The sequence below is a fragment of the Platichthys flesus genome, chromosome 22 (assembly GCF_949316205.1).
Source record: "Platichthys flesus chromosome 22, fPlaFle2.1, whole genome shotgun sequence".
Taxonomy (NCBI): Eukaryota; Metazoa; Chordata; class Actinopteri; order Pleuronectiformes; family Pleuronectidae; genus Platichthys; species Platichthys flesus.
The window spans coordinates 2,295,601-2,319,195 of record NC_084966.1 but is presented as its reverse complement, the minus strand read 5'-3'; the positions used below and the strand labels follow the sequence as shown (position 1 = coordinate 2,319,195).

Sequence of the window (23,595 nt, the reverse complement as noted above, 5' to 3'; positions counted from 1 at the left end):
TATCTATCTATCTATCTCTATCTATATATATATCACTCTATCCATCTATGTTTCTATCTCGCTCTCTCTGTCTCTCCATCTAGCTCTCTATCTATAGCTCTCTGTCTGTCTGTCTCTCTCTGTCTGTCTGTGTAGGTGTATATTCTACTATAATACTCTGTAATACAGTCAATATTGTATACATGATTTATTTGTGTAATATTTTGTGTCTGTTTTTGAAACAATAAAGTTGATTTCATGTGACCAGGGTTCTCCTCCTGTGCTGAACACGGCCCCCTGGCGGCAGGTGTGAGTAGTGCAGAGCAGAGGCTCAGCCCCCTGGAGCTTCCTGAGGACCGGACCGATCCTCTGCTTCTCCCCGCTGCTTCCACCTCCACGCACCGCCAGCTGCGGGACTCACTCCGCTGCAGCCGCTGGATACACATCAGCCACGGGAATCGAACCTGCACCGCCAGGGACAGGTGAGTGTCGTTGTGTTCCTCAGAGTGTTGTGTCCTACACAATGTGTTGTACCTGGTTACACACACCATGATAAACAGCGCTGGTTCCATAAAGACACACGGAACACGCCCTGGATCTGCTGCGGGAACAACTTCCTCCGAACTGCGGTCACATCCACGCACTCTCCCGCACCGACTCCTACCCTGGAGCCGCCTCCGTGTTCATTCATGGCCACACTTCACGTCCGCTTCACGGTCACTTCCGTGTGTTTCCGAGCATGGAACTCCCAGAACCAGCGGAGGGCAGTCCGCGGTGCTCCTCCCGCCGGACCGGAGCCGCAGTACCCGGCTGCCGAGCGCCGCAGCCCCGCAGTGAGCCGCAACCTGCTGGAGGAGGCACCGGATCCGTTCAGAACACAATCCACTAAAAACCAAGCGGGTTTTGAACCAGTTCTTCTAACGTGTTGTCCAAGTGAAGCCGAGGGAGCGGGTGAGGAGGGGGGGGGGGGGGGGGGAGGCCACGGTGACAACCAGGGAGTTTCCTGGCTCCAGCCCCGCCAGCTTGCCGGGTCACAGGTGGGGGCAGGCCGGGTAAACCTGCTCCGGAGCCGCCCGGAGAAACTTCACACAAACCGGTTCCAACATCATAAAACCGCCACCTGTTTGCTCCAGTGTCACCGCAGCAGTTTATTACCTGTGTGACTCACTCACATGGAGAATAAGTCAGTCTCCTCCATTTAAAATAGGTCTGACAGATGCTACTGCTGCTGATATATATGATTTAATAACCTGAATCTATCTATCTATCTATCTATCTATCTATCTATCTATCTATCTATCTATCTATCTATCTATCTATCTATCTATCTATCTATGCATCCATTCTTGCATCAATCCATATATATATACCAATTAAATAATTTTAATTTATGCAATCTATACAATATATAATATTGTGTAGTATGCCATTTACTTTAATGTATGATGAAGTATTTCAAACTGACCAGGACCTTGAAGGGCCGATTGTAGCCCCGCCTCCCAGCACAGTGTCCTAAAGGCATTTTAAAATGTCCACTTTCAGATATTTAACAGATTAGTTGTTCACAACTCTATCTGTTGATAATATCAATCTTAACATGATGAATAGGTTTGATGCCTGAAATTTACAATCAGATTATTCTTAACTGAGGACTCCATTGAGAACGTGTGTGACCTGCACTGTGACTACACATACATCGAACTATAAATACACACAGCTTATCTCAGATCTGTGTAGCTGTGTGAGGAAGCACTGCACTGCAGCACAGGCTGACATTAAACTGTGTCTGGAGCAATGTCTTGCCTCCATAAATTATGCAAGGGCGTGGTTATCGTACAGACTTTTATATTCTGGAGGAACACAGCATCTGAATGTTGTGTGGTTCGATTCCCGTCCCAGGAGAGTGGCTCTGGTTTGCCTGACAGCTGCAGATAATATTGACAGCGACGATGAGGGCGGCTGTCAGGAGCTCTCAGATGTGAGGTGTGTGTGCTTGAGTTTGGGGAGCGTGTGCTTCTTACTAACATAGTGGGGGGGGGTGGGTTGCTTTCTTGCAGAGAATGTCAAAAAACATTTGTTTTGACTCGTTCCAGGGGAAAAAAAGAATGTGGACATCGAAGTGATGTTTATTTTTGATTTGCACGTGGGAGTGATTCCAGACACGTCACTTGTGGCCTCGGGGGGGGTGAACTGACGCGTGTGAGTCGACTTCAGCAGCAGACTGCCTAAGGTGTTCCCTATGGGGATCACCTTCAGGTGGAGTTTGTCCTGGTTTTGTCTCAGGGTCGGACTTTGAGACCCCTGGTTGGGATCAACAGCTGGTTTCTGTCCTCACCACCAGTGACCCACGTCCTCTGGTGGCACGTCAGGTTAAGGTCAGATGTGAACAAGGTGCACGAGGCTGTGACATCAGACCAGCCCCCCCAGTGCAGGTAGATGCTTGTGCAGTGATAGAAGGCGTGTTGGTCAGTAATAAGCAGCTTCCTCAGGGTGCTGTTGTTGCTCTGTGTGTTTTCACAGACACATGGGATGGAATTCCTCAGACAGAGAGGCCCTCATTTACTCTGTCATTGACAGCAACACTGCGAGCATGTGACCGTCCCAAACTTCCACAGCGACTGGTCATGTTCCCCCCCGTCCCGACTGGTCATGTTCCCCCCCGTCCCGACTTGTCCTGTGACCGTCTGCTGCCTCCTCCCTCGTCGGACTGAAATCATTATTTAGCCTGAGCCGGTTGGTGTGAGGAGGTGTGTTATCACAGTGATAATAGAGGCAGGGCCACGAGGGCATCATGGTTACGGAGGGAAGAGGCAGAAGGGGGGGGGGGGGGGCGGGTGACAGACAGCTCGAGCATGCTGACGAATTAACCCGGGAGGCTAATTTCATTTTTACGATCAATCAAAAACAGACGTGATCTGCAGATTGTGCTAAATGTCAAGTCAGAGCTTTTCCACCCAGGAAACATACGTCGTATATCCTCCATTACCTCTAAATGCTGATGAGCTTTTAATTGCATCTTTGCTCTAACGGTCATTACTCCAAGACCATTTGTTGTCAGCTAACTCAGGCCTGGTGATTCCAATCAGGGCGCAGGAGAGAAGCGGTGGTTTTTCTAAACATTTGTCTCTTAGTCACAGATTGGATTATTCTCTGAAAGGTGAGGAGTGGTCGTTTCCATGCGCTGGAAATCAAAGAGCTGGAATAAAAGGCTGAGGGACTTCAGGGTTAATCACTGCTGAGTGTCAGTGAGCTGCAGGGGGCTTCACTTCTCTTCTGCTGAAAAGGAAGAACAGATGAGCGACTTGCCTGAGAGGAGGTTTGGAATGAAAACATCACGGGTCATTTTCACTGGGTCGTTAGCTGCTTAATTTGCTGTTTCCAACACAAAGTGGAAGCACTGGTTGTGCTCCTGCTCGACTCCTACTCAAGTGTTTCTTCAGAAGAGCAGAAGCAGGGCAGCGACTCAGAGAAGCTCGGTTAACTCTCACTGTTCCTCTCTATGATAATTTCTTCTTGTTCTTCTTTATGTTGGTAGTCTAGATGCTGATGCTGCACCTTTTCCAGTTCAACGTCATGACGTGCATTGAACTTCTGGGAGTTTGCTCATAAACATCCATGAATCTTTGTGTATTCACTGATCTTTACATCTTTGGAGCAACGTGCAACTGCATTTTTTGATATATTGATATAATTATAATCAGTACAGTCCCTCCTTTATCTCCACTGTAATGTCTAACGGTTTTATTCTCTAATTGGATATGAAGGCGACTCTCCCTCCTTGGTTTCCCTCTTTTCTCAAACTCAAAAGCAACCATGCATAATCTTTTGACTCCTGATGTCTCACGTGTTACATTACTCCACAAAACGTCCCCTCCACAGCTTGGGTGTCAATGTGTTGGTATGTTTATATGTCCACTCCGGCTGCTGACTTGAGTCCGGCCACGTGGCGCCGCTCGCTGTGTTTGTTGGACGTGATGTGAAGGTGCATCGGAGCGGTGCTGATCGGCTGACCGCTGGCTGACAGCACATGTCCTGTGGCTGCAGTGTAAAGTTGCTCCAGCTCTCTGCTCAGAGATGGAGCTATGTTCTCGGGGGCTGTTTCCCTTCATGTCCAGGAACCTGAATGTGGATCCTTGCTCAGTTGTTCTTCACACCTGTTCAGTTTTGTCAGGACATTTGCGTCTTTACAGTTTTATTTACGACAGTGTTGGCACTCAGAAAATTCTCAAAATGTATGAAATGAGCCTTCATGCTTGCTGCCACTGTTTACCAGGACAAGCAGACAAGCCGTCAGCTCAGCAGGGGTCTGGGATTACTGTGAAGAACCTGCTGTGGCCCCCTCGCACCCAGTCACAGGGATTTCTATTTCAGCTTTGGATTCTCCCTGGAAACCTGAAGTGGTTCCGCTTTCCAATTTCCCCCGGCATGGCAAAGACAGAAACCACTTGTGAGAACCCTGTGTATCCAGTTTCATGTGAATATAGGGCTCAGGGCCAGGCCTCTGGACGGGCTGGCTCAGTGTGAAGCATCTGAAGTAGTTAGAGATGAAGTGTGAAGATAGCGAGTAGGAAATAATCAATCAGCTTCTAACACGGCTGCACTCTGACTGAACCTGGACCACGCACTCTATTAATCCCTCATTTAGCCACATGCCCTTCTTTTAAGAGGATTAACCAGGTGATGGAAATGCCTCTGTGATGGTGTCCAGCTTGTTTAGCAGCCACTATCCCACACTTTTAAAGTGTGATGCTTTGGCAAATATTCACTTTCTTGAAAGAAGACAAGATTTAAGAGGTTTCAGTGATAAGGTCCCACTCTGGTGTTGATTTGCCATAAATAAAACTGTGATATACACGTCATGTCCTGCCTCTTGCTGCTCTACAGGCTCCACCCCTCGCCTGTATGTTCCAGACATTTTCCTGTTGTTGTGAACGAGTCTGACTGGGACAATCTCCTGCCGTGATCTTCATGGGTCACAGACAACTCTGGAAAATTCACTTTTCCACGATTCCTCAGCATCAGCCACGCTGCTACTGGTGAGACTGCAGAGAACCAGTGGAGGAAGGATTTGTAACGGTGTGATGTTGATTCAGGTGCTTGAAATGATTTACAGAATGTATAAAGAATATATAAATATGCACCTGTGCAACCTTCAAAGCATGTCCAGGTATCTGTGACAGTCATGCCCTCATGCATGTACACACACACACTCCCAGATCTGCTGACACCACACTCCTCAGAAGTGGGTCATTCTGGATGTTATGTGCCACAGTGTAGTTTGGACCGAGTGATGTGTGTTTTCCTTCAAGATGTAGATAAGAAGTGTAGTTGCTCTGAGTGACTCCCCCCTGGGGTTGTGAATGCAGAAGAGCAGGGGCGTCTTGAAAGGGAGACGATTTGATCAGTTGCTACTGGAGCCATAAATCAGCCGTAAATCTTTGTGTGTGTGCCGGGAGCCTGGCCTGAGAGATTCAGTGCAGGTTTCACTCAGGACCAAAACTGCAGCTTCTCACCACGTCAGACTTTTGCTGTTGTGAAGTGTTAAGAAAGCTTTAAAGAGTAGAAGAAGACAAAGAGTGGAAGAAGACAAAGAAGTAGAAGCAGTTTGCAGGATGGCTTCAGTTCTTCACCTTAAAAACAAACTGAGACATGAAGCTTGGTTCAGACTTTCAGGTGTAAGCTACAGTCTCCTGTTTAATATCAGGTTCATGGCTGTGGAAGTGACGGATCGACTCAAAGTGCTCGTGCACAGGTGACTGAGCACGGATTTGATTTAGGTATTTTGAGTTGGTGTATTTCACGTTTACCATTTTTCATCTCACCTGGAGGAGCCTGAAAGGGGGGTGTGTGTGTGTGTGTGTGTGTGTGTGCCTTACACAAGTGTATTTACAGCAAGCCTGAAGCTACTTGTGACTCACATCTTTCATTCCCTTCCACCCACGGGGGGGGTTGTACTCAGACATGTGCTTTTAATCTGACAGAGCCAAATCTATCTCATTCAGATAGATTTGGCTCTGTCAGCGTGGTAGTAGCTGTTAAGCGTTTCATGGTATAGTGACACAATTAAGTGTTGAGGTAAAACGAGGACATCAGCTCTGTGCATGTCTTGTTATTGTAGTTAACATCACAGCCGCCTGAGACACCTTCCTGCTCGTCAGTGTCAGGCTCAAATCGTCTGCTGTGAGTCAGAGACTTAAAGCTGCCTCTGAACAACACGCGTCAGCCACGTGGGAATAAGAGCAAATTGCTGTTTGGCGGCAGCGATGTTTCATTTACCTGGAACACTCATCTGGAACGAAGCCCCCTGAGAGCTGCCTGTACGGAGGAGGAGCTGAGGATGCAGCCGCAGATGAATCCAGGCACATAAGGCAACTTGTGTTTGGCAGGTGCCAACAATACTTTAGTAAAAATAGATGTGATGCAGAAAATAAGTGATTGAGTCTGTAAAGCTCTTGTCTGTGCCAGACACAGACAGACGTGGGCAGTTTTCCCAGACATCCCACGTTTTGAATTTAAATTCTCTGTCTTCTCTTCTCTGCCCTCCAGGTTGATGTCTCCTCACAGAGCGCCCCCAGGGTCGCTTTCAAGCCTGACTGCTGATCGCTCGCCACCTCTGTTGGCCTCTTGAGCGAGTCGATTGGTCGCCCCCAGCTCTGCGAGACAGCGCACAGGTTCCGCTGAGCCCTGCCTGGGCAGGACTGCTCCACCATGGACACTGAGTCCACCTACTCGGGCTATTCCTACTACTCTGGACGCTCCCGGGGTTCCCACAGGCATGGGTAAGACTTGATCCTGCTAAATAATTCAGTTTCCTTCCCTCTCCTTTTCTACCTGGAGGGCTGGAGGGTTTCTGTAGCATACTGTTATGTCTTATAAAAGACTGCTGATCTGTAACTGAACTTGCTGGTCGCCCTACAGGGGACAGGATGTGTGCAAACATCCAGATGTTCTGAGACCATTCCTTAGTTTTTACGTATTTGCTGCAGATGTTTTTACTTTATGTGAGTTTATCATGATTCTAATTTGTGTGCCTGGGTTTTCTGCTTCCTCAACCTTCTCTGTCCACCTCCGTGATCCCCTCCCGTCTGGCTGAGCATGTGTGGGGGCCACAGCCCATGTAGGCACATTAATCTGTCAGCATTGAAATGGCTGTGGTTGACAGGCGTCAGGAAGGCAGTGGAAGACAGGTGCTGAAGAGGCCTGACTGACTGATGGCTCAGCGGATACGTTGAGAACCCGAGTGGAGATGAGAGGAGGGCATTCCTGTTCAACATCAGCCCCTTCCTTGTCACGGCGGCCCCCTCCTGCTCGCTCTCCATGCTTCTCCCCTGGCTCGCCGTGGCCGCTCCCACTCTCGCTGCCACCTGTTGCAGTTTGAGGGACTTTGTCCTGAAACATGACGCTCGGCCCTCAGTGCACGCCTGTCATCGTCTCCTCTCTCATGTCATCGGTCACTTTCTATCCTCTCACTCTATATCCTTCTCGCCCTCTTTACGCTCGTTCCTCTCCTCCTACCCTCGTTTCTTTGCTCCCATGTGTCCATCGTGATATGAATGCAGCAGCTGCCCCTTTGCTGCCTGATTCTTGACCACGTCTCTGTATCGGCTTCTCTTCTCCCACGTCTTGAATGGATTGGTCTCCTGTCTCTTAGGATGCGGAGGCTCAGGCGTATCACTGGTTCCCCACTGGCTGGCATTCCCCAGAGCAGGAATGTGTCCTTGTAGCTCAAAGTAATGTGGAGCAAGAGTGGAATCAAAGATGAGGAGGGTGCCAGCTCCTGGTCCTTGATTTTCACTGCTCTCTCAAATGAGTGAAATTTGGAAAGGGAGCGTGCGGTCTTCCACGCCAAATGCTTTTCACTCCCCTGCCCAACCGCTCTCACCATGACGGCTCCTGAGCAACCAGCTGGCGGCTTGTTTCACACACACAAAAACTAAAATTGTGTCCTCGAAACCGCTCTGCCTTCTGGATCCTGTCACGCCGAGGTAGTGCTGCGCGTGAGTCTGTTGTCTAATTACACTGATGCTGGGATTGGGAAACAGATTTAGGCATTTGTACAAATACACACATACAAGAACATTACCCTGTATTGTGTTTGTGCATGTGTGAATTTATCAGATTATAGTTGAAGTATTGAATCGGATTGGTTTGGATTTTCAGTACTGGAAGTGTAGAGTTTTGGGATTTGGATTTTTCCTACTTTCCATTTTGCTCCCATCAGGTTCCAAGTAATCATCAACTAGTTTCCAGGATATGACCCATTCTCCTGTGGCTCTGCAGTAAGAGCAGAGTGTGGCTGCTCTGTCCTTGGCCATTCAAACTGAATTAAGAGCCTTTTTAATCACTGCTTAACAAAATAGTCTTTTCAGTACTTGTATCGTACTTATTCACCTTTTTAATTCTATTCCTTATTTGAATCCACTCAGATGAGCCTGATCGCTGAGTATTGAACCAAATCCTGCATCTGCCACTCTAATTTTTTGCATTTCAATGATTATTAAATAGCAAATCACGTATTAGCAGCCACTCATGTGGAAAATTGGTTCATTTAATGGGTAAAGCTCCAATTATAGAGCAGCACGCAGCATATGCACAGGACTTAGTGTGTAATTTAAGATAATTCAGTCTCTGTTGTATTATAATTTAAAGGTTCCCAGATGAAAGACCTCTTAGAGAATTTAATGTTTAGTTTTTATTGACCGAATAACTAATTCTGTAATAAAACAGAAACGTTTTGGTCTCGCTTCGTGAACTTGTTGTTTGTGGTCGGCAGATATTGTAAAACTCAAATTATCATTGAAGCGATAATTACAAAGACACCCAGTTTATTAAAGATGTGGATTGAAGATTTTCTTTGTTAGATAATATACTTAACTGAGTATCTGTTAGTTTTGGACGACTGGGAACAGAAACATGACACTTGTGAAAATCTGGATTATTATCCGCAGTGAAACCAGTGGAACCAGTGATCAGCCTCAGACTGCAGTCCTGTACATGTAATAACTAGGTCTGGCCTGTGTGAGCTGTGGGACACGGTGGTAGTTTGACAGTGGGACGTGTTATTTGTCTCTGGAATGTGTCACCTCATTGTCGTGTTCCATGTATGAAGCTGATCCTGGGGAGCAGCCGAGCCACTGGGCGGCTCCTCACTTCCAGAGCTGCTGAGTGAGAGGGAGGTCATCTTTGATTTGACCTCGTGACCCCTCCCCTCCGAGCTCTGGTGCGTTGACACTCCGCAGGCCACACACATAGAGCAAATTGGAGCGTGGACACTTTGAGGTGGCGAGCTGGCTGTGTCTCCTCAGCAGCCTCCCTCGGTGTGGAGCTGGAGACTGTGATCTCAGCCGCTCTCATCCTCAGGTGTTCGGTGGAAATGGCGCTCTCGCAGCCTAATTGGCAAGACCCTGCCCCACTTTTGCCAGGCAGCCCCCTTCCCCAACCCACCTCCCCCCCAATCCTCACAGCTCCAAAAAGCCTCACCCGTTTCAGGGATCCACGCTGGAAGTCAAATTCCATTAATCAGAATCATGGTGCGGAGCACAGTTGGAATAGCAACGAGGCGGCTGCATGCTAATGAGGCAGGGGGAGTCTGTGGGAAAGGGGGGAGACGGAGGGGAGGGTGTGTTGGGACTGAGGTTTCTGTGCAGTGCGATCGCCCCGGAAGCTTCCTGGGGGGAGAATGAGAAAGCAGGCCGGGTAAGAGGAGCTGCTCTATTCAAGCCGTTCCCCACAGGTTCTGCTTGTGCATCAACAATCGCTTCTATCATTTGAAAATGCTTTTTGTGCTCTTTGAAAATCCGTCGCACTTCATTCGTTTTTTCAGCTTTTGCTCACACACTTGCCGTCACGCCAGCTCGCTGAGAACCAGGTGTTCCCTCACCTTCTTGTTCTTGACGGCAGCGTGTCAACCACACTCTGCCTCTTTATATTAGAATCACTGCTCTGTGCTCGTCTCCTCCCCGCTCCCCCTCCTGCCCAATTAATAATCCTAATCAGTGACAACCTCTGACTGATGATCTCTCTCCCTGGAATATCCATTGCTGCAGTAGCGCTGATAGCTCTAATAACATTTATCGCAGTAATGATGGCTGTAATATATTTTAAAGGCCTACATCCACTTCCTGAATTTATTAGATAACATCATGTGTCTCTGTCGCTGGAGGAGGTTTCTGCTGGCGACTGGAGATTCTCTCTCACTGTGTGAAACGTTTCTGTCGTGACTTTCTCGAGGAAATCGTTTCCACATTCTAAAGGAAGTACAAGAATAGTGGCGGAAAGCAAACTGGTCAACACCCTCTAACACTGGGAATCAATTCAGCTCTATTATACTGGAACATATCCACTACTGTCACACTCTCATACATCATACTGATGATGTACTGATTCCCCTGCAGGCAGGATATCCTGTGCATTATGTTTATGGGCTGTTATGGTGCAAGATGCATTTAACTCCAGTTGGTCGTCTATAGTTCAGTATTTAGGAGGAACTTTTTAGACTTGTCACACTTTGTCACCTTACTTTGACTAGATGACAGCTCTTCGCAATATTCTAATGAACCAACGATCAAATGAGGATGTATGAAACTCTGCTGTATGGAGCGTGTGTGGCTCGTCCAGTGTGTAAAATGTGAGAAATCAGAAACATGTCTAAGATCTCCAATGTTTTTAACATCAGCTGAGGCATGAAAACCCTCTGAGTGTGCAGCAGGCAGCCAGATATTCCCTCAGGGGTTTGTGGAGACCACACCTGAGGCAGAAGGAGAATGAATACAAAATAATGCTTGTGTTGCCCTGGGTTTGCTTCAGTGTCTCAATGGAGAGCTTCATGCAAAACAACCTCCTGTGTTGTGTAAATTAGATTAGTTTCACTTCTGTGTAATGTCACTCCTACAAAAGGAGTGATTACTGTGAAACAGAATGCTCGGAGGCAGCAGGAAACTCAATTAGGATTTAACAAAACAAAGAGAACAGCATCTTGATATCTATATCAAATATTTTCTTTGGGGTCCGTCTGTCTCAGTTTCTTCCAACAGCTCTCAAACGCTTGATTACACATTTAAATATGAGGCATTTAGCAGTGTAGCAGTGTGTGTGTGTGTGTGTGTGTGTGTGTGTGCGTTCTGTTGAAAGTATAGAATACTGTATGTGCCATGTTCAAGATGTCAGCAGCCGCAGGGGGAAGGAGACAGATGAGGGATTAACTGGATGCTGAGCTCGTCTGTGGTAATGGAGCTGCAGAGTGGGCACGGCGCCATGTGCCAATGGTGATGCTGGAGCGGAGGATGGGGAGACCCAGCGTTCACGCTCTGCACAGATTAGGGCTGTAAGTGCAGGGGTCAGTCTGGCTAATGGAGCTCGTATGTGAGGGACGGAGGGCCTGGTAGAGACAGTGATGTGGGGAGGGGTAAGTTCTCCACAGGGGGCAGCTCTGGTCTTATCTGACTCAACCAGCCACTGCCGGCTTTCACATTGTCCCTGATCCCTCACTGTGTTCATATCCACTATGTAACTCTGTGTGTCTTTAGTGCAGGCTCGTCTCTACTGCTTTTCAATGTGTCCATTTTTGTGTCTGTTCCCCGAAGACCTCCACAACTCTCTGCATCCGAGAGGAACCCTTTATGTCTTGTGGCCTGGGATTTCTCTAACCATCACTTTCTACTCTTTTGCTCTGTCTCTCCAGGGAGCGCAGCCGGGACCGCCACAAGCCGCGCAGTAAAGACAGCCGCTCAGAGAAGTCTGTGACAATCAACACGCCGCCTGCAGAGCCGCTGCTGGGGGACTCGTCTGTGAGGGGGGAGCAGGTCCAGGTAGGGCGGAGCATAAATATCACCTAAACACACACATGCGTTACAAAGCCAGAAGACACGTATACACAATGACCCACGGTTACTGAATAATGTTCCCTTCAAATAAGGATACGATTATATCGGTAAGTTCGATTTCCAAAGGATTTGGAGCACTTGAGATTTATCAGTTACCAGTGAAAAGGAGTTGGAAGGATACTTGTGTTCGTCAGCCTGGGCTGGGACAGGCCATCTGGTATTTCCACAGGGCCAGTCCACATTTGGCGAGGTCTGGGTCGTCACTTTCAGGAAATCTATTTCAACAGGATATGGATGCAGCAGGTTGTTCTGTAGTCAGTGCAACTTTGAGTTATCCCGCTAGTCAGAGGGAGAGTCTGTGTCTGACTGCACCAATGCAAGATGAAGAGACAGACTTAAAGACCCCCGCCACTGTGGAGTAGGCCAAGCCACAACAGGGGCTTTGCTGCTCTTTCTGTTATTTCAGTCAGACTTTTATTTCTGTATATGCAAGATCAGATGGATTATGAGATAGATCATTTGGTCAAAGAGATATATGGTAGGAAATAGCTGGAATGTACCAGACAGTGGATGCTTGTTGGAGAAATATAAAAGGCAGAGCAGATAAAAGACAGGTGGATCGGATAGCAGCGAGTTATCTGGGCAGGTCGGCTGCAAGCTGGCGTGTTGAGACGTGAAACTCCTGGTAGCACTTCAGGGGTTTCACCTTCTTGGTCCAACAACATGAGTAACAGCTAATTTGTGTTGTTGAGGCAAAACATGACGAATTCGATCCCTTCGCTTTATTAGTGAATTATCTAAACACATTTCAGTCTGTCATGTCTGTCTGACACTTTTTCTGTTAAGAATGTTTGAAACTTTCTATCTTCATATTCAAAAGCTTAAATCTTCAGAAGAGATTCCGTTTATTGTTCAGAAACATCCAGATGTTTTCTGATATGTAACTAAGAGGAGGGACTTCATGCATTTTGATGAGCAGCTGATCTGTTGTCAGTCTGGTGAAATCTGGGCCGTCGTTCCTCCGTCATGCTCAGAGAGTTTCAAAGACTCGCTGCTGGCGAGGCTCACGTGTGTTTAATGAAAGATGAGATGGAGATTTTAGCACAGTTTCAGCCTTGACTTAACCAAGACAAACAACCGTCTGGCACTGTGGCCTTCATCAAGTGATGATCCGCTCAACCCGCTGAAGGGAGAAGACGACAAACACAAACAGACAAACCTACATGCACCATCGTTTACTGACCTGCTTGGCGCTCACTTTCACTTGTGGCAGGAATCGGTGGCACTGCCCGTGTGACTGTGTGTTATATTGTCTGCATCTAATTTTGCCACATGACAGGATTTGCCACAGAGCGCACAGCCATCCTTACTATTTTGCTCCTCATGTCTTATTCATGCTGTGGCCTGCAGGAGTGCTGCTGACAGGGTGGGGAGGGTTTGGCTTTAGATGGAGAAATTAGGGCCACCAATTCGACTGAGAGAGGGAGGCTCAGCACAAATCCGTATGCTGTGTGTGTGTTTGTGTGTGTGTGTGTGTGTGTGTTTGATTTTGCATTCCGGTCTGCCGTCTCACATATGCTCCTGTGTGTGTGCGTCAGCCTCGTCTGAGACTCTGACTGTGCAGTGCTGCGCTCATTACTCCACTGCTGGGACTTAATCAGAGTCTTGGCTGACAGAGCAGCACATCGCTCCGGGCAGGGATGTCCTCACTATCCAGCACCAACGTTTCTCATGGCTGTGATGCTTCTGTGAAGCCTCCCCACATGAATTCTAAACGAGGAGTGTTTGCTTCATTCAGAGAACTGCTCTGAGAACCGCTCCTGCTGTCGAGACACAGTGTTGTTTCAGCCGTTTTCAGACGTAAACTCAAAATGTTAGGGAATTTGGGTCGGTTCATTTTCCAGAACAGAAGACTGTCAAAATGTCCAGAGCATGTGACTCACATTGGGTTTTCAGTGCTGCTTAAATACAGTACATCATAACCCAATGGAGGCCGGGCTGTATGTTAATGTGTGAGTGTGAACATTACTCTTCAAGTGCTAGTTCTGCACTAACGTCTCAAGGTGGGAACCAGTGGTATCGTCTTTAACAAGTCGGCCTTGGCCTTATTTAGCTGGTTTGGGGCTTGTGAAGGGAAATGGAGGTGAGTATAACCTGGACTCACACTAAGTCATCTGAGTAATTAGGTCAATTCACCCTGCTTGTATTGTTGTAGGTAACTGGATATTGGAGTACATATGATTGGAGTTCAGTGCAGCATGCCAGCTTTGCAGCTTAGGAGAATGTGGTGTTGTGGCATTGTGTGAGGTGTCAAACAGGAGAAACGGGATCTGTTGAAACCATAAATAATTCTCTGAGTATTAGCACCTACCTCTCTCCTGCAAGTGAGCGAGATAAAGTGGAGCTGGGGTTATCCTTGAGATGATTACCTGCAGATTGGAGAGAGAACCTTGTGTTATTATTGGGATTTGCATTGGTGGATCAGCAGGGTGGAGCCCCAGGTAGCTCCCGGTGATGCTCCTGCACCCGAGTGAGAGTTCAGCTGGTTTCTGGAAGGTAGTGAAAAGTGACGTGGCTCCAGATGCACTGATGTTCTCACACCAACTTCTCGTTGCATGACTCTAAAACATCAAATTTAAACTTTGACATATTTCCTCTATTGCTACAGCACTTTACTACTTGTTTTCTTCAGCTCCATTCAAAGTAGAGTTAAATGGAATTTTATATACAAAGCTGCTGTTAATGCTGTGACTGTGGTGTCCACCTCCAATAGATTCCAGAAAAAACCTTTCAGATTTTTGTATTTTTAAAATAAATACCACAATTTCAGCACCTTTTTCATTTATAATGTTTATTTGACTTACAAAACCTTTAAGCTTAGGTTGTACAAAGTTTAGTGATATGAAACGTGTGAACGTTCTCCAAGAAATGACTTCACAGTGAGAGAAGAAGAAGGAGCGTTTCTACTGCAGAGTTCACAGGGTTAATAGTTCAGGGGCCACGATGGATCTATGGCACAGATCATATATATTATATGAAACATCTATGTGATGATGACGATGAGAAACGTATAAGCTGAGTTGTGTGTTTGTTGTGTCAGCACGACAACACCACAGTGCTCAGTGAGTCAGAAGCGATGGAGGGTGAGTGGTGCTGAGGCAAGAGACGAGTGCAGAATGAGCGGAGGATGCCCGGAGGGAGAGAGGGATAAAAGGAAGCGAGGGAGGGAGAGTAGAGGAGGAGAGAAGAAAGACATCTTTGGGTGGATGGCTCTGTCACCTCATTGGTTTGTTATTTGTTTACTCTCTCTCCCCCCACATCTCTCCATCCATCCTTTTATCCCCTCCCCTCTTCCCTCTCTCTCTGCCATCCTCCATAAAGCCCCTTACATTATGTGGCAAGTGAGCGCACAGTCCCATACAATACCTCCTGAGGCATGATGGGAAATATTTTTATATAAAGACGGATGAAGCAGGGGGCCGTGCTGCAGATCAGCAGGAAGTCAGGGAGGTCTCACACACTCTGGGATGGAGAGCCGTGGGTACAGAGAGGATGTTTGCTGAGCGGAGGTGAAGTTTGGAGGATTTCAGTCCCTCAACAGTGATGGAGGCCGGAGATGAAGTGCTGCAGGTCTTTGAGGTTTATGAGACGGCAGAGGAGATAAAGCAAGTGATTGTCAGCACCATAGAAGAAGACTCAAATACTAACTCCACGCCAGTGGCCAGTTGTGGACCAGGGACTAAACCCAGTCAGGTAATCCAATATGTGGAGCTGTATGTTTGTAGAAATCAAGTGAGGGCTTTTCATCGGGCACAGTTCTAAAGTGCTTCTTTGTGCCAAGTGATCAAATGTAGGAGGAGGAGACACTGATGTTTATGCCACTATTCTGAGCCTCACATCTGAAATGTACACCTTTTAGTTTCTTATTAATACTGATTAACAGCAACACTCAACTTTTCATTTTTAACTTGTAAAACACCTCACTGTGTTTGAAAAGGTGGTATATGAATAAACTTTATTATTATCTATATGTCTAACGTTTGAACCAGGAATACTGCGTCTGAAGCCAGATTGTCTGTGTAGCTCTTCTGGTTAACTGACATATCTGAACACAATCTATATAAACCACCTTAATCTGCCTCTCTCGTCGGCTGCTGCTCGTCTGCCTACCTCTCATTGTCCCACACTCACTCGTCTATCGAACTTTGTCTGCTTCCCTTCCTCGTCCTGACAAGTTCTTGGCAGCCTGGCTCGCTGTCCACCGGCTTGAACAAAGGTGGTTTTAAATGGCTGTGCAAACGTCTTATGGGATGCATGCCTGCTGTATTTTGCACACACACACTTTGCCTCCCAGGAGTGAGTGAAGTGCACTCGGTGAACAACACAAAACAGGCTTTTAGTGGACGTTAGATTTACGGTGCGAGACAATGGCTGTTATTTATATTCTGGTGGAGAATGAAGGCAAGAATATTCTCTTGAAAGCTTTGTTAATGCACAATGGCTGACATTGCGTGCTACTGTTCTCAGCCAGTGAGCCGTGAATACCTGCATACACATGAGAACAAGCATCTTCTGCTGTGATGATGATCCCACTAATCGTTTTGTGACTGTTCAGCTGAGTGATCCAGTGGCTCAGGGCCCAGGTTGGTAGGGAGTTGGCAAAGTGAACAGATCACAGGATTAAACCAGCTCCTGTAGTTCATTGATGTTTGATTGTAAGTTAGCAGCAATATTCAAAAACAACATGACGGATTAACTTGGGTGGTTCATTTGGCAGCTTCACACAATTTCTCATCACAACCACCCTGAAGGCCTTCTGAGCCGGAGCCCAAACCGCCAGAGAATCCCTTTAATCCTGTAATGTGATGCATCCCAACCAGAACCTGGGCAGTTCAAATGCTGCTCGCTCAGCAGCGACTGTAGTGTTCTCTGGAACAGCTTGAAGGAACTCCTTCAAACTAGGTACAAATGCTCAGTTGGATTTAAGGATGAAGTGATTGGATTATTGGCAACAGGTCAAAGGTCAAGATCCAGAGCCGGAAGGTGGCCTCACAAATCATGTTGTTGGCCTCTTGAACATGTTATTTGTTGGTGTGTGTGTGTTCGTGTATGTGTAGCCCAGCGCCGCTCTGTCACAAAGTCAATAAAGCAGTGATACACAATGACTGAGGGCAGTGTAATGAAACCGCATCCATCTCCAGGATGAGTCAAACCCTATTCATGGTCAGATTTGTCATATGAACCCAGCTGTACTGTGATCGCTGAGTCATGCTGCCTTCAGGTCATTCTCATAGGATCACGAAATGAAGTCCAGTTATTCTCTCCTCAGTATCTTAACGATTCAAACTAAAATGGACTGATTTCTAAGGGATGAGGGCGGACGGTTTTCAATGAGAGAATTTATATCTCTCCTCTCCTTTTGTTTGGTGGTGTGTGAGAACATGTCATGTCAGATGTTTCCATTATTCAGCTGTTCACTTTCTACAGGAACGCCTCTGTAACTCCAAGCTCTGAGGAATCGCTTGTAAACCTTGTCTGGCCCTGAATAAATCACTGCAGACGCAGAACAAGAATCGACCTGACGTGTGTTTAGTGTCAGTGTTATTGTCATGACACACGTGTTGCTGTGAGTGGAGGATTTCACACGTCCCTCCCTCTCCGGCTCATTGCCTCTCTTCCCTGTAATTGGTTGTCTTGTTATCGAACATTCGCTCCCCCTCTCCTCCGCCCGTCCTCTCAGTTTCACCTACTTTCATGTGATGAATGGGACTGTGCCTCCTGCAGGGCTGCTGGTACTGAACCAGAGCAGGGCTGTGCTGATTGGCTTATCCCAGGAGGAAATGTGGGTCGCCAATGTCTATTTTTACTGCAGCGGGAAAGCCCAGGTAGAGCAGAACTGATCAAACAACAGCAATTCCCCAAAATTGAAGCAGACCACATGAAACCTGCTGCAGAGGCTGTGGAGACATGAGGAGAAGCAGAGTTCACATGATTGAATTGACCTTGTTGTTTGTATGTCCCTGGTGATGGAGTTCTTCAGAGTCCAGTGTGTGATGATGACCGCTCCGAGGCAGAGCAGCAGTGACTCACATGTCCCTCCGGTGCTCTCATGCTACATTGTGCTCAGGGAGACGCTCGTCTTTACAACTAATGCTGATTGATCTCCTCTGTCGAACACACACTTAGCATCAGCAGGTAGTTAGTGGTCAGACAGGATTAAGACCAGAGTCTGTCAACAGTTAAAGTGCAATCAGGATCACCTACACTGAATTTTCATTTCACTTGTATATTATTTGTGTAGAGTTTTCTGTATATGAACAGACAGATGTTTCCACCACAGATAGATGTCAGGTTCTGTCTGCACAGGGACGCGGGGACACTTTCCCTCTTTGACCTTTGACACAAACCCACGTCGTGCATTCCACCGTCTGGTTTACAGCTCGTGGGTTGGGTCAGTGGTGATGCTCCACTCGCTCTGAATCCCTACAGACAGTGGGACGAGTATTTACGACTGGGCCTGTCATGTCAAAGGTCACATGAAACTGACACAGCTCTCGGGGCTGGACCTCATCAAAGAGCCTGTCTGGGGAAACCTATACCAACAAGTCATCTGCTCACATGTCAGCTGCGATGAGTGACAGTGCTGCAGTAAACTGAAATGTTACCTCATGTTTAAGGCTCATTATTTTTAGTTTATTTGGTTTTCTGCTACAAAATAAAATACTTAAATAATATATTTATAAAAAGATTCAGGGAAGTTTGACCTGATCTTGCTGAAGACGATTATCTGAGGTTTTGACTGATGAACTCTTCATAGACTTTGCTCTGCTCATTAATATTTGATGTTATCAAAGAGAACCAGAGATTTGAAACCGAACACGAGGACACAACAGCAGCTGTGAAGCTAAGAGCATACCAGAGCAACAGGCGGAGCTGTAACCCAAACTGCCAATCCACCGTGCTACACTCAGGATCCTGAAACAAGGATTTAATAGGTTGCTTCATAAATACTAAACGTACTTCAAATATGTTTTTGAGGTTGAGTCCATCTTAACGGCTCCAGACACAATTTTCTGTCCGTACTTGACATTTTTTTGAGCCTGATGTTTCATGTAGACAACGTGACTGAATATCATTTCAAAGATTTGCTCAGGTATCCACATTCCAGTTCATACCTCCATCCGTCCTCTGAACTAAATATCTAAAGAACGCCTTGAGGGGAAGTTCGGGTGGCCTCGTGAAAGTAAGAGCGCCTCAAAGATGAACTGATTAGATATTGTTGGTCAAAGGTCAAGGTCACAAAGCATTGTCTTTGTTTAACGTGATGTCTCACGTCTGCCTTCAGGGGATTTCTTCAAATTTTAACCATCGATGAACTGGTTAGATTTCAGTGGTCAAAGGTCAAAGGTCCCAGTAACCTCATATGAGTACAACTGTTTGTGGACTGAAACTACACTGGTTGGTGCAGGCATACAACTGCAGTTATACTAGTTTTCCAACTGTCCATGACAGAATACAACACTGAGGGTCATGAATGTGTTTTTATTACGGCTCAGAGAAGTTATATGTTTCAGATCACGTCTATCTGGGTAATAGTTGTAAGGCAAACAAGTTTTATCCACGTTCTTTAAAATGATCCTTTAAAAAAGATATTGTAGAAGGTGGTTTCCATGTTTCCTGTTCATTCTCCCCAGCACATGAAGTATTGATATTGTGTGTAGCAGCGAGGAATCTATTATTAGTGTACACACACAGTAGCTGCTTTCAAAGACAAGCTAAGCATTCTGCCTGGATCCTTCTATTGTTCTGCTTCTTCTCTGCTGTTTTAACCCTGAGGCCAGTGGGATGTGCTCTGTCCCAGTGCACCATCCTCCTCCTCCTCCTCCCAACCCCCCCAGTTAAAACTGATCATAATGCATCTCCGTGACCCGTCCATGATCCCTTCTCTGCTTGTGTGGAGCTAATGTCGTTGAAACATCCTTAAAGTAGTGCTCATCCACACTGAGAATTACATTTTGGTAAAGATGTCTTTCCCGTTATTGAATCCTCTTTATCTGACCTGGTCTCCCTGGCGGCGGCTCGCAGGGCCACGCTGGCGGCTTGTTATGACTGCCGTGTAAAGAGTCCTTATCTCTGTTGTTCTAATGGCTCTGCTCCGACACCGCTGACCTTCACTATCTGCGGATGCAGTCCGGCCCAGACGTCAGCATACAGCCCAGTTGGCAGCGCCCTCTGTTTGCTTTTTCCACTTCCCATCTTCTGTTCCTTTCTTTCTCACGTGCATGGAAATAACCTCGCTGGGTTTTGTTGAGCTGACGCTTTGGTGAAACGCAGAACACTATTATAATACAACTTCCCTACATGATATCGAGAGAGAGGAAAATCTAGAGGTGAAGGCAGTCCACTCACGTACATGACACAATTATGAGTTAATTTCGTTTGTAGTCATTATTTAATAATCCAGCTCATGATAAGAATGTCATAAATTGCAGAAATAATGAAGTTGCCTCCATTTTTTTTTTAAATCTTGGAAATTATACAAATACTTATACAAATATAAATCTTATCTCAAATCAGTTTCTTGTTTTCTCCCTCCCTCGTGTCCAGGATGACAACTGGGGCGAGACCACCACAGCCGTCACCGGCACATCAGAGCACAGCCTCTCTCAGGAGGATATCGTTCGCATCACCAAAGACCTGGAGGACAGCGTGGGGCTCGACTGCCGCCGCTACTTCACCCTGACCCTCGCCGTGATCCTGGGGCTCCTGGTGTTCCTGACGCCGCTGGCCTTCCTGGTGCTGCCCCACCTCCTGTGGCCGGACAAGCTGCAACCCTGCGGCACGGCCTGCGAGGGCCTCTTCATCTCTGTGGCCTTCAAGCTGCTCATACTGCTGCTGGCCGTGTGGGCCCTCTTCTTCAGGTCGCCACGGGCCGGCCTCCCGAGGGTCTTCGTCTTCAGGGCGCTGCTCGCCGTGCTGGTGCTGCTCTTTGTGGTCTCCTATTGGCTGTTCTACGGAGTGAGAATCCTTGAATCTCAGGTGAGCGCTCCTGGCTTGTATGTGCACACTTAAGTGGAAACTCAAGGGACTCTACAGACATGCGTGCAGTGGGAGACGTTTCATACACATTTATTTTTAATGCCTTTTAAAAGCTCAACAAAATCACACAACCAAAACAAAGATATTTGGCTTCTCCAGGGTCGTGTGTTCACTGTGATCGCTCATTCAGAATTCACACACACACACACACACATGGTGGGGGGGTCTAGAAAGCCTGCCATCCTTTGAAAGATCTCTAAATATTCATATGCTCTACATCTTGTCTTACATGTTCATGTTCTCTTTCTTTACACCCCAGGAGTATTTTATGCCTTATTTTATGTTTTGAAATATCCTTGCACGTATTAACTGTATTTGCATGTGGTACAAACAGCATTTTTCTGAATTTTGACTTTTTATGCCCCCCCCCCCCCACTTCCTCGCTGCACCTGCAGGACGAGAACTACCAGGGAATCGTGCAGTACGCCGTGTCGCTGGTGGACGCTCTGCTCTTCATCCACTACCTGGCCATCGTCCTGCTGGAGCTCCGGCAGCTCCAGCCCTGCTTCTCTGTGTGCGTCACCCGCAACACGGATGGAGAGACGAGGCAATACAACCTGGGACAGCTCAGGTGAGGAACAACAAGTGGTGCCTGTAGAGATGGAGGACAGAAGAAGTAGAGTTAGAAGGAGCTGCGTTGACAGATGGAAAGTGGGACAGCTTAAGTTAAAGTAGAGAAAGTACGAGGGAAATGACTGGTTTCATACTCGGAGACTAGAGGAAGGAAATCGTCCAGGAAAGGCTCTCGAAAGTCAAGAAAGATGTGGGATGTGCCCGAAGGAAAGGAATGTTGATGAAGCTGAAACAGAGATGAAATGTTAAAACCAGAGATGGAGGAAAATGCAGCAGACAAAAAGGCTGATAGGGAGAGGAAGCCGTGCCAGAACAACAGAAAAAAAGGCGAGGAAGACTTCAGAGCTGCAGACAGAGGGCGGAGAACAGAGGAAAGACCCAGGAGACCGGAGCACAGGGAAGAGTACGGGAGCCAGCCAAAGAGAGAATGGAGAAGGAGGGATTAATATCTAATGGGAGGATAGTCTGTTGAAGAATCCTAAGATGTACGTGGGAATGAAAGAAAGAGATTGTGCGTGTGAGAATAGAAAAGCTCGGACGAGACCAGCCAGGTTTTTAATGACCTCAACGTCTCTGAGGGAAAACAGGAAGATCCCATTTTTAGCCAAACACAACAGCTCTCTTGCTGCTGCCCGGGATCAATACACAGCCGCCAGCCTCACATGCCCGCTGCTTATAAATAACTTATACAACCTGATGGATTTATAGATGACAGCTCTATGACAGGGTGGATGAAACATTATCCTACTTCTTTAGGGTAGTGATGATTTTGTAAGGTTTGTAAGTGTCCTGTCAGTATTTAGAGAGAAACTAAACCTCTTCTCTCAGCTGAAAACCGATGAACACAGATATTTACTCTTGTTTTGGATGGATTCACGTCCAAAGTGCCTCAGTGGCTGCTTGATTCTGAGTTCTACTCTTCCCTTTTTTGAGGATTAATAGACATATCGTCAGCACTCAGGCCTCCACCCTCTCTGCTGCTCCGGTCACAGGAGCTCCAGCTCCAGGACCACCACAATGCTCCACCACCCTAATCCCCACTTCAGGGGCTTCTGGAGGGCTAACGTCCTCCACTTCAAAATAGTCTGAGCAACAGATTGTATGTCGCTCTCCATTTTGTTTGAGGCAGAATGCACCAACTCATAAAATGAACCTCCCTCATGCAGTTAACTCAGTCCAGGATAATCAAGCCTTGCATTGTTTCCTGTTGGCAGCGACTCATTGATTCTATGAATTGTTCCAAAAATGTGTAAAAACTATCAAAGAGCTGAAAAGGCATTGATTTAATTATTGATTTTGCATCAGTAGAAAGCGGGCAGGGAAGTGATCGTGTGTGTAACGCTCTGGTTGGTGTGTTCGCTGGCTGCCTTAGGCGTGTTGTCCTTTGTGAGCGCTGCCATTCATCCCTGCTTGGCCGGCAGCAGGCCCGGCCTCGCTCTGTTGTCCGTCTGTGACTGTAAACACTCGGCTAATTAGCGCTCCCTGCAGACCGCGGTCGAGCATCTGGTCAGCCTGACACGCCCGCTTGGACACGCACAGACACGCGTGTGTGTGCATGGGTAATTGCACAATATACATGCAAATGATGGACGCACATGTCGCCACAATCATGGACATGAATGAATGTATCGTGCAGAGAAACCCAGACACCAGTGGGTGTTTTGTTTTCTCAGCCAATGTCTCATGTATCTCCTCCATGAACAAGCCGCCACTCACATTCCTGCTCACTGGGCTTCATCCTCGTCTTCATCATAACGAGACCCTGCTCGGGCTCCGGGGTCCTGGGGGCTTGTCTCTGTCTGCAGGGCGTTGATGCTGATCTGAGAGGCAGTGGAATCCTTTCTTTGTCCCCTCATCAGAGCCGACAAGTTGAAAACAAACACATTCCTCATTGCTTAGGAGAGCTGTTGCAGAGGGCTGGCTGGGGGCTAAACACATTCACTGCTGGGAACTTCCCAGTTTACATTCCATGAGTGGTCAGTCCCGAGCAGCAGCCTCAGAGCCGGCAGTGGTCTGTTACTCTGCTCTGGACAGTAACTGGTCTTTTTACCTGGTTTTACATTAGAGTTGGGAATCTCAAGGCCCATGATGACTTTAAAACCACCGGCACATCGAGAATCGT

General features: G+C 47.1%; 1 protein-coding gene across 2 annotated transcripts in view; it reads left to right on the top strand.

The window, feature by feature from the left end:
• Positions 1-340: 340 nt before the first annotated feature.
• LOC133933744 (vang-like protein 1) overlaps positions 341-23,595 on the top strand; it is a 29,693-nt gene continuing 6,438 nt past the window's right edge. For both annotated transcript variants that reach the window (XM_062380944.1, XM_062380942.1), the window contains exons 1-5: positions 341-461; positions 6,526-6,758; positions 11,660-11,786; positions 20,409-20,840; positions 21,296-21,471. In XM_062380944.1, coding sequence (XP_062236928.1) covers positions 6,688-6,758; positions 11,660-11,786; positions 20,409-20,840; positions 21,296-21,471 — 806 coding nt within the window. In that variant the 5' untranslated portion in view covers positions 341-461; positions 6,526-6,687. The remainder of the gene's footprint in view (positions 462-6,525; positions 6,759-11,659; positions 11,787-20,408; positions 20,841-21,295; positions 21,472-23,595) is intronic.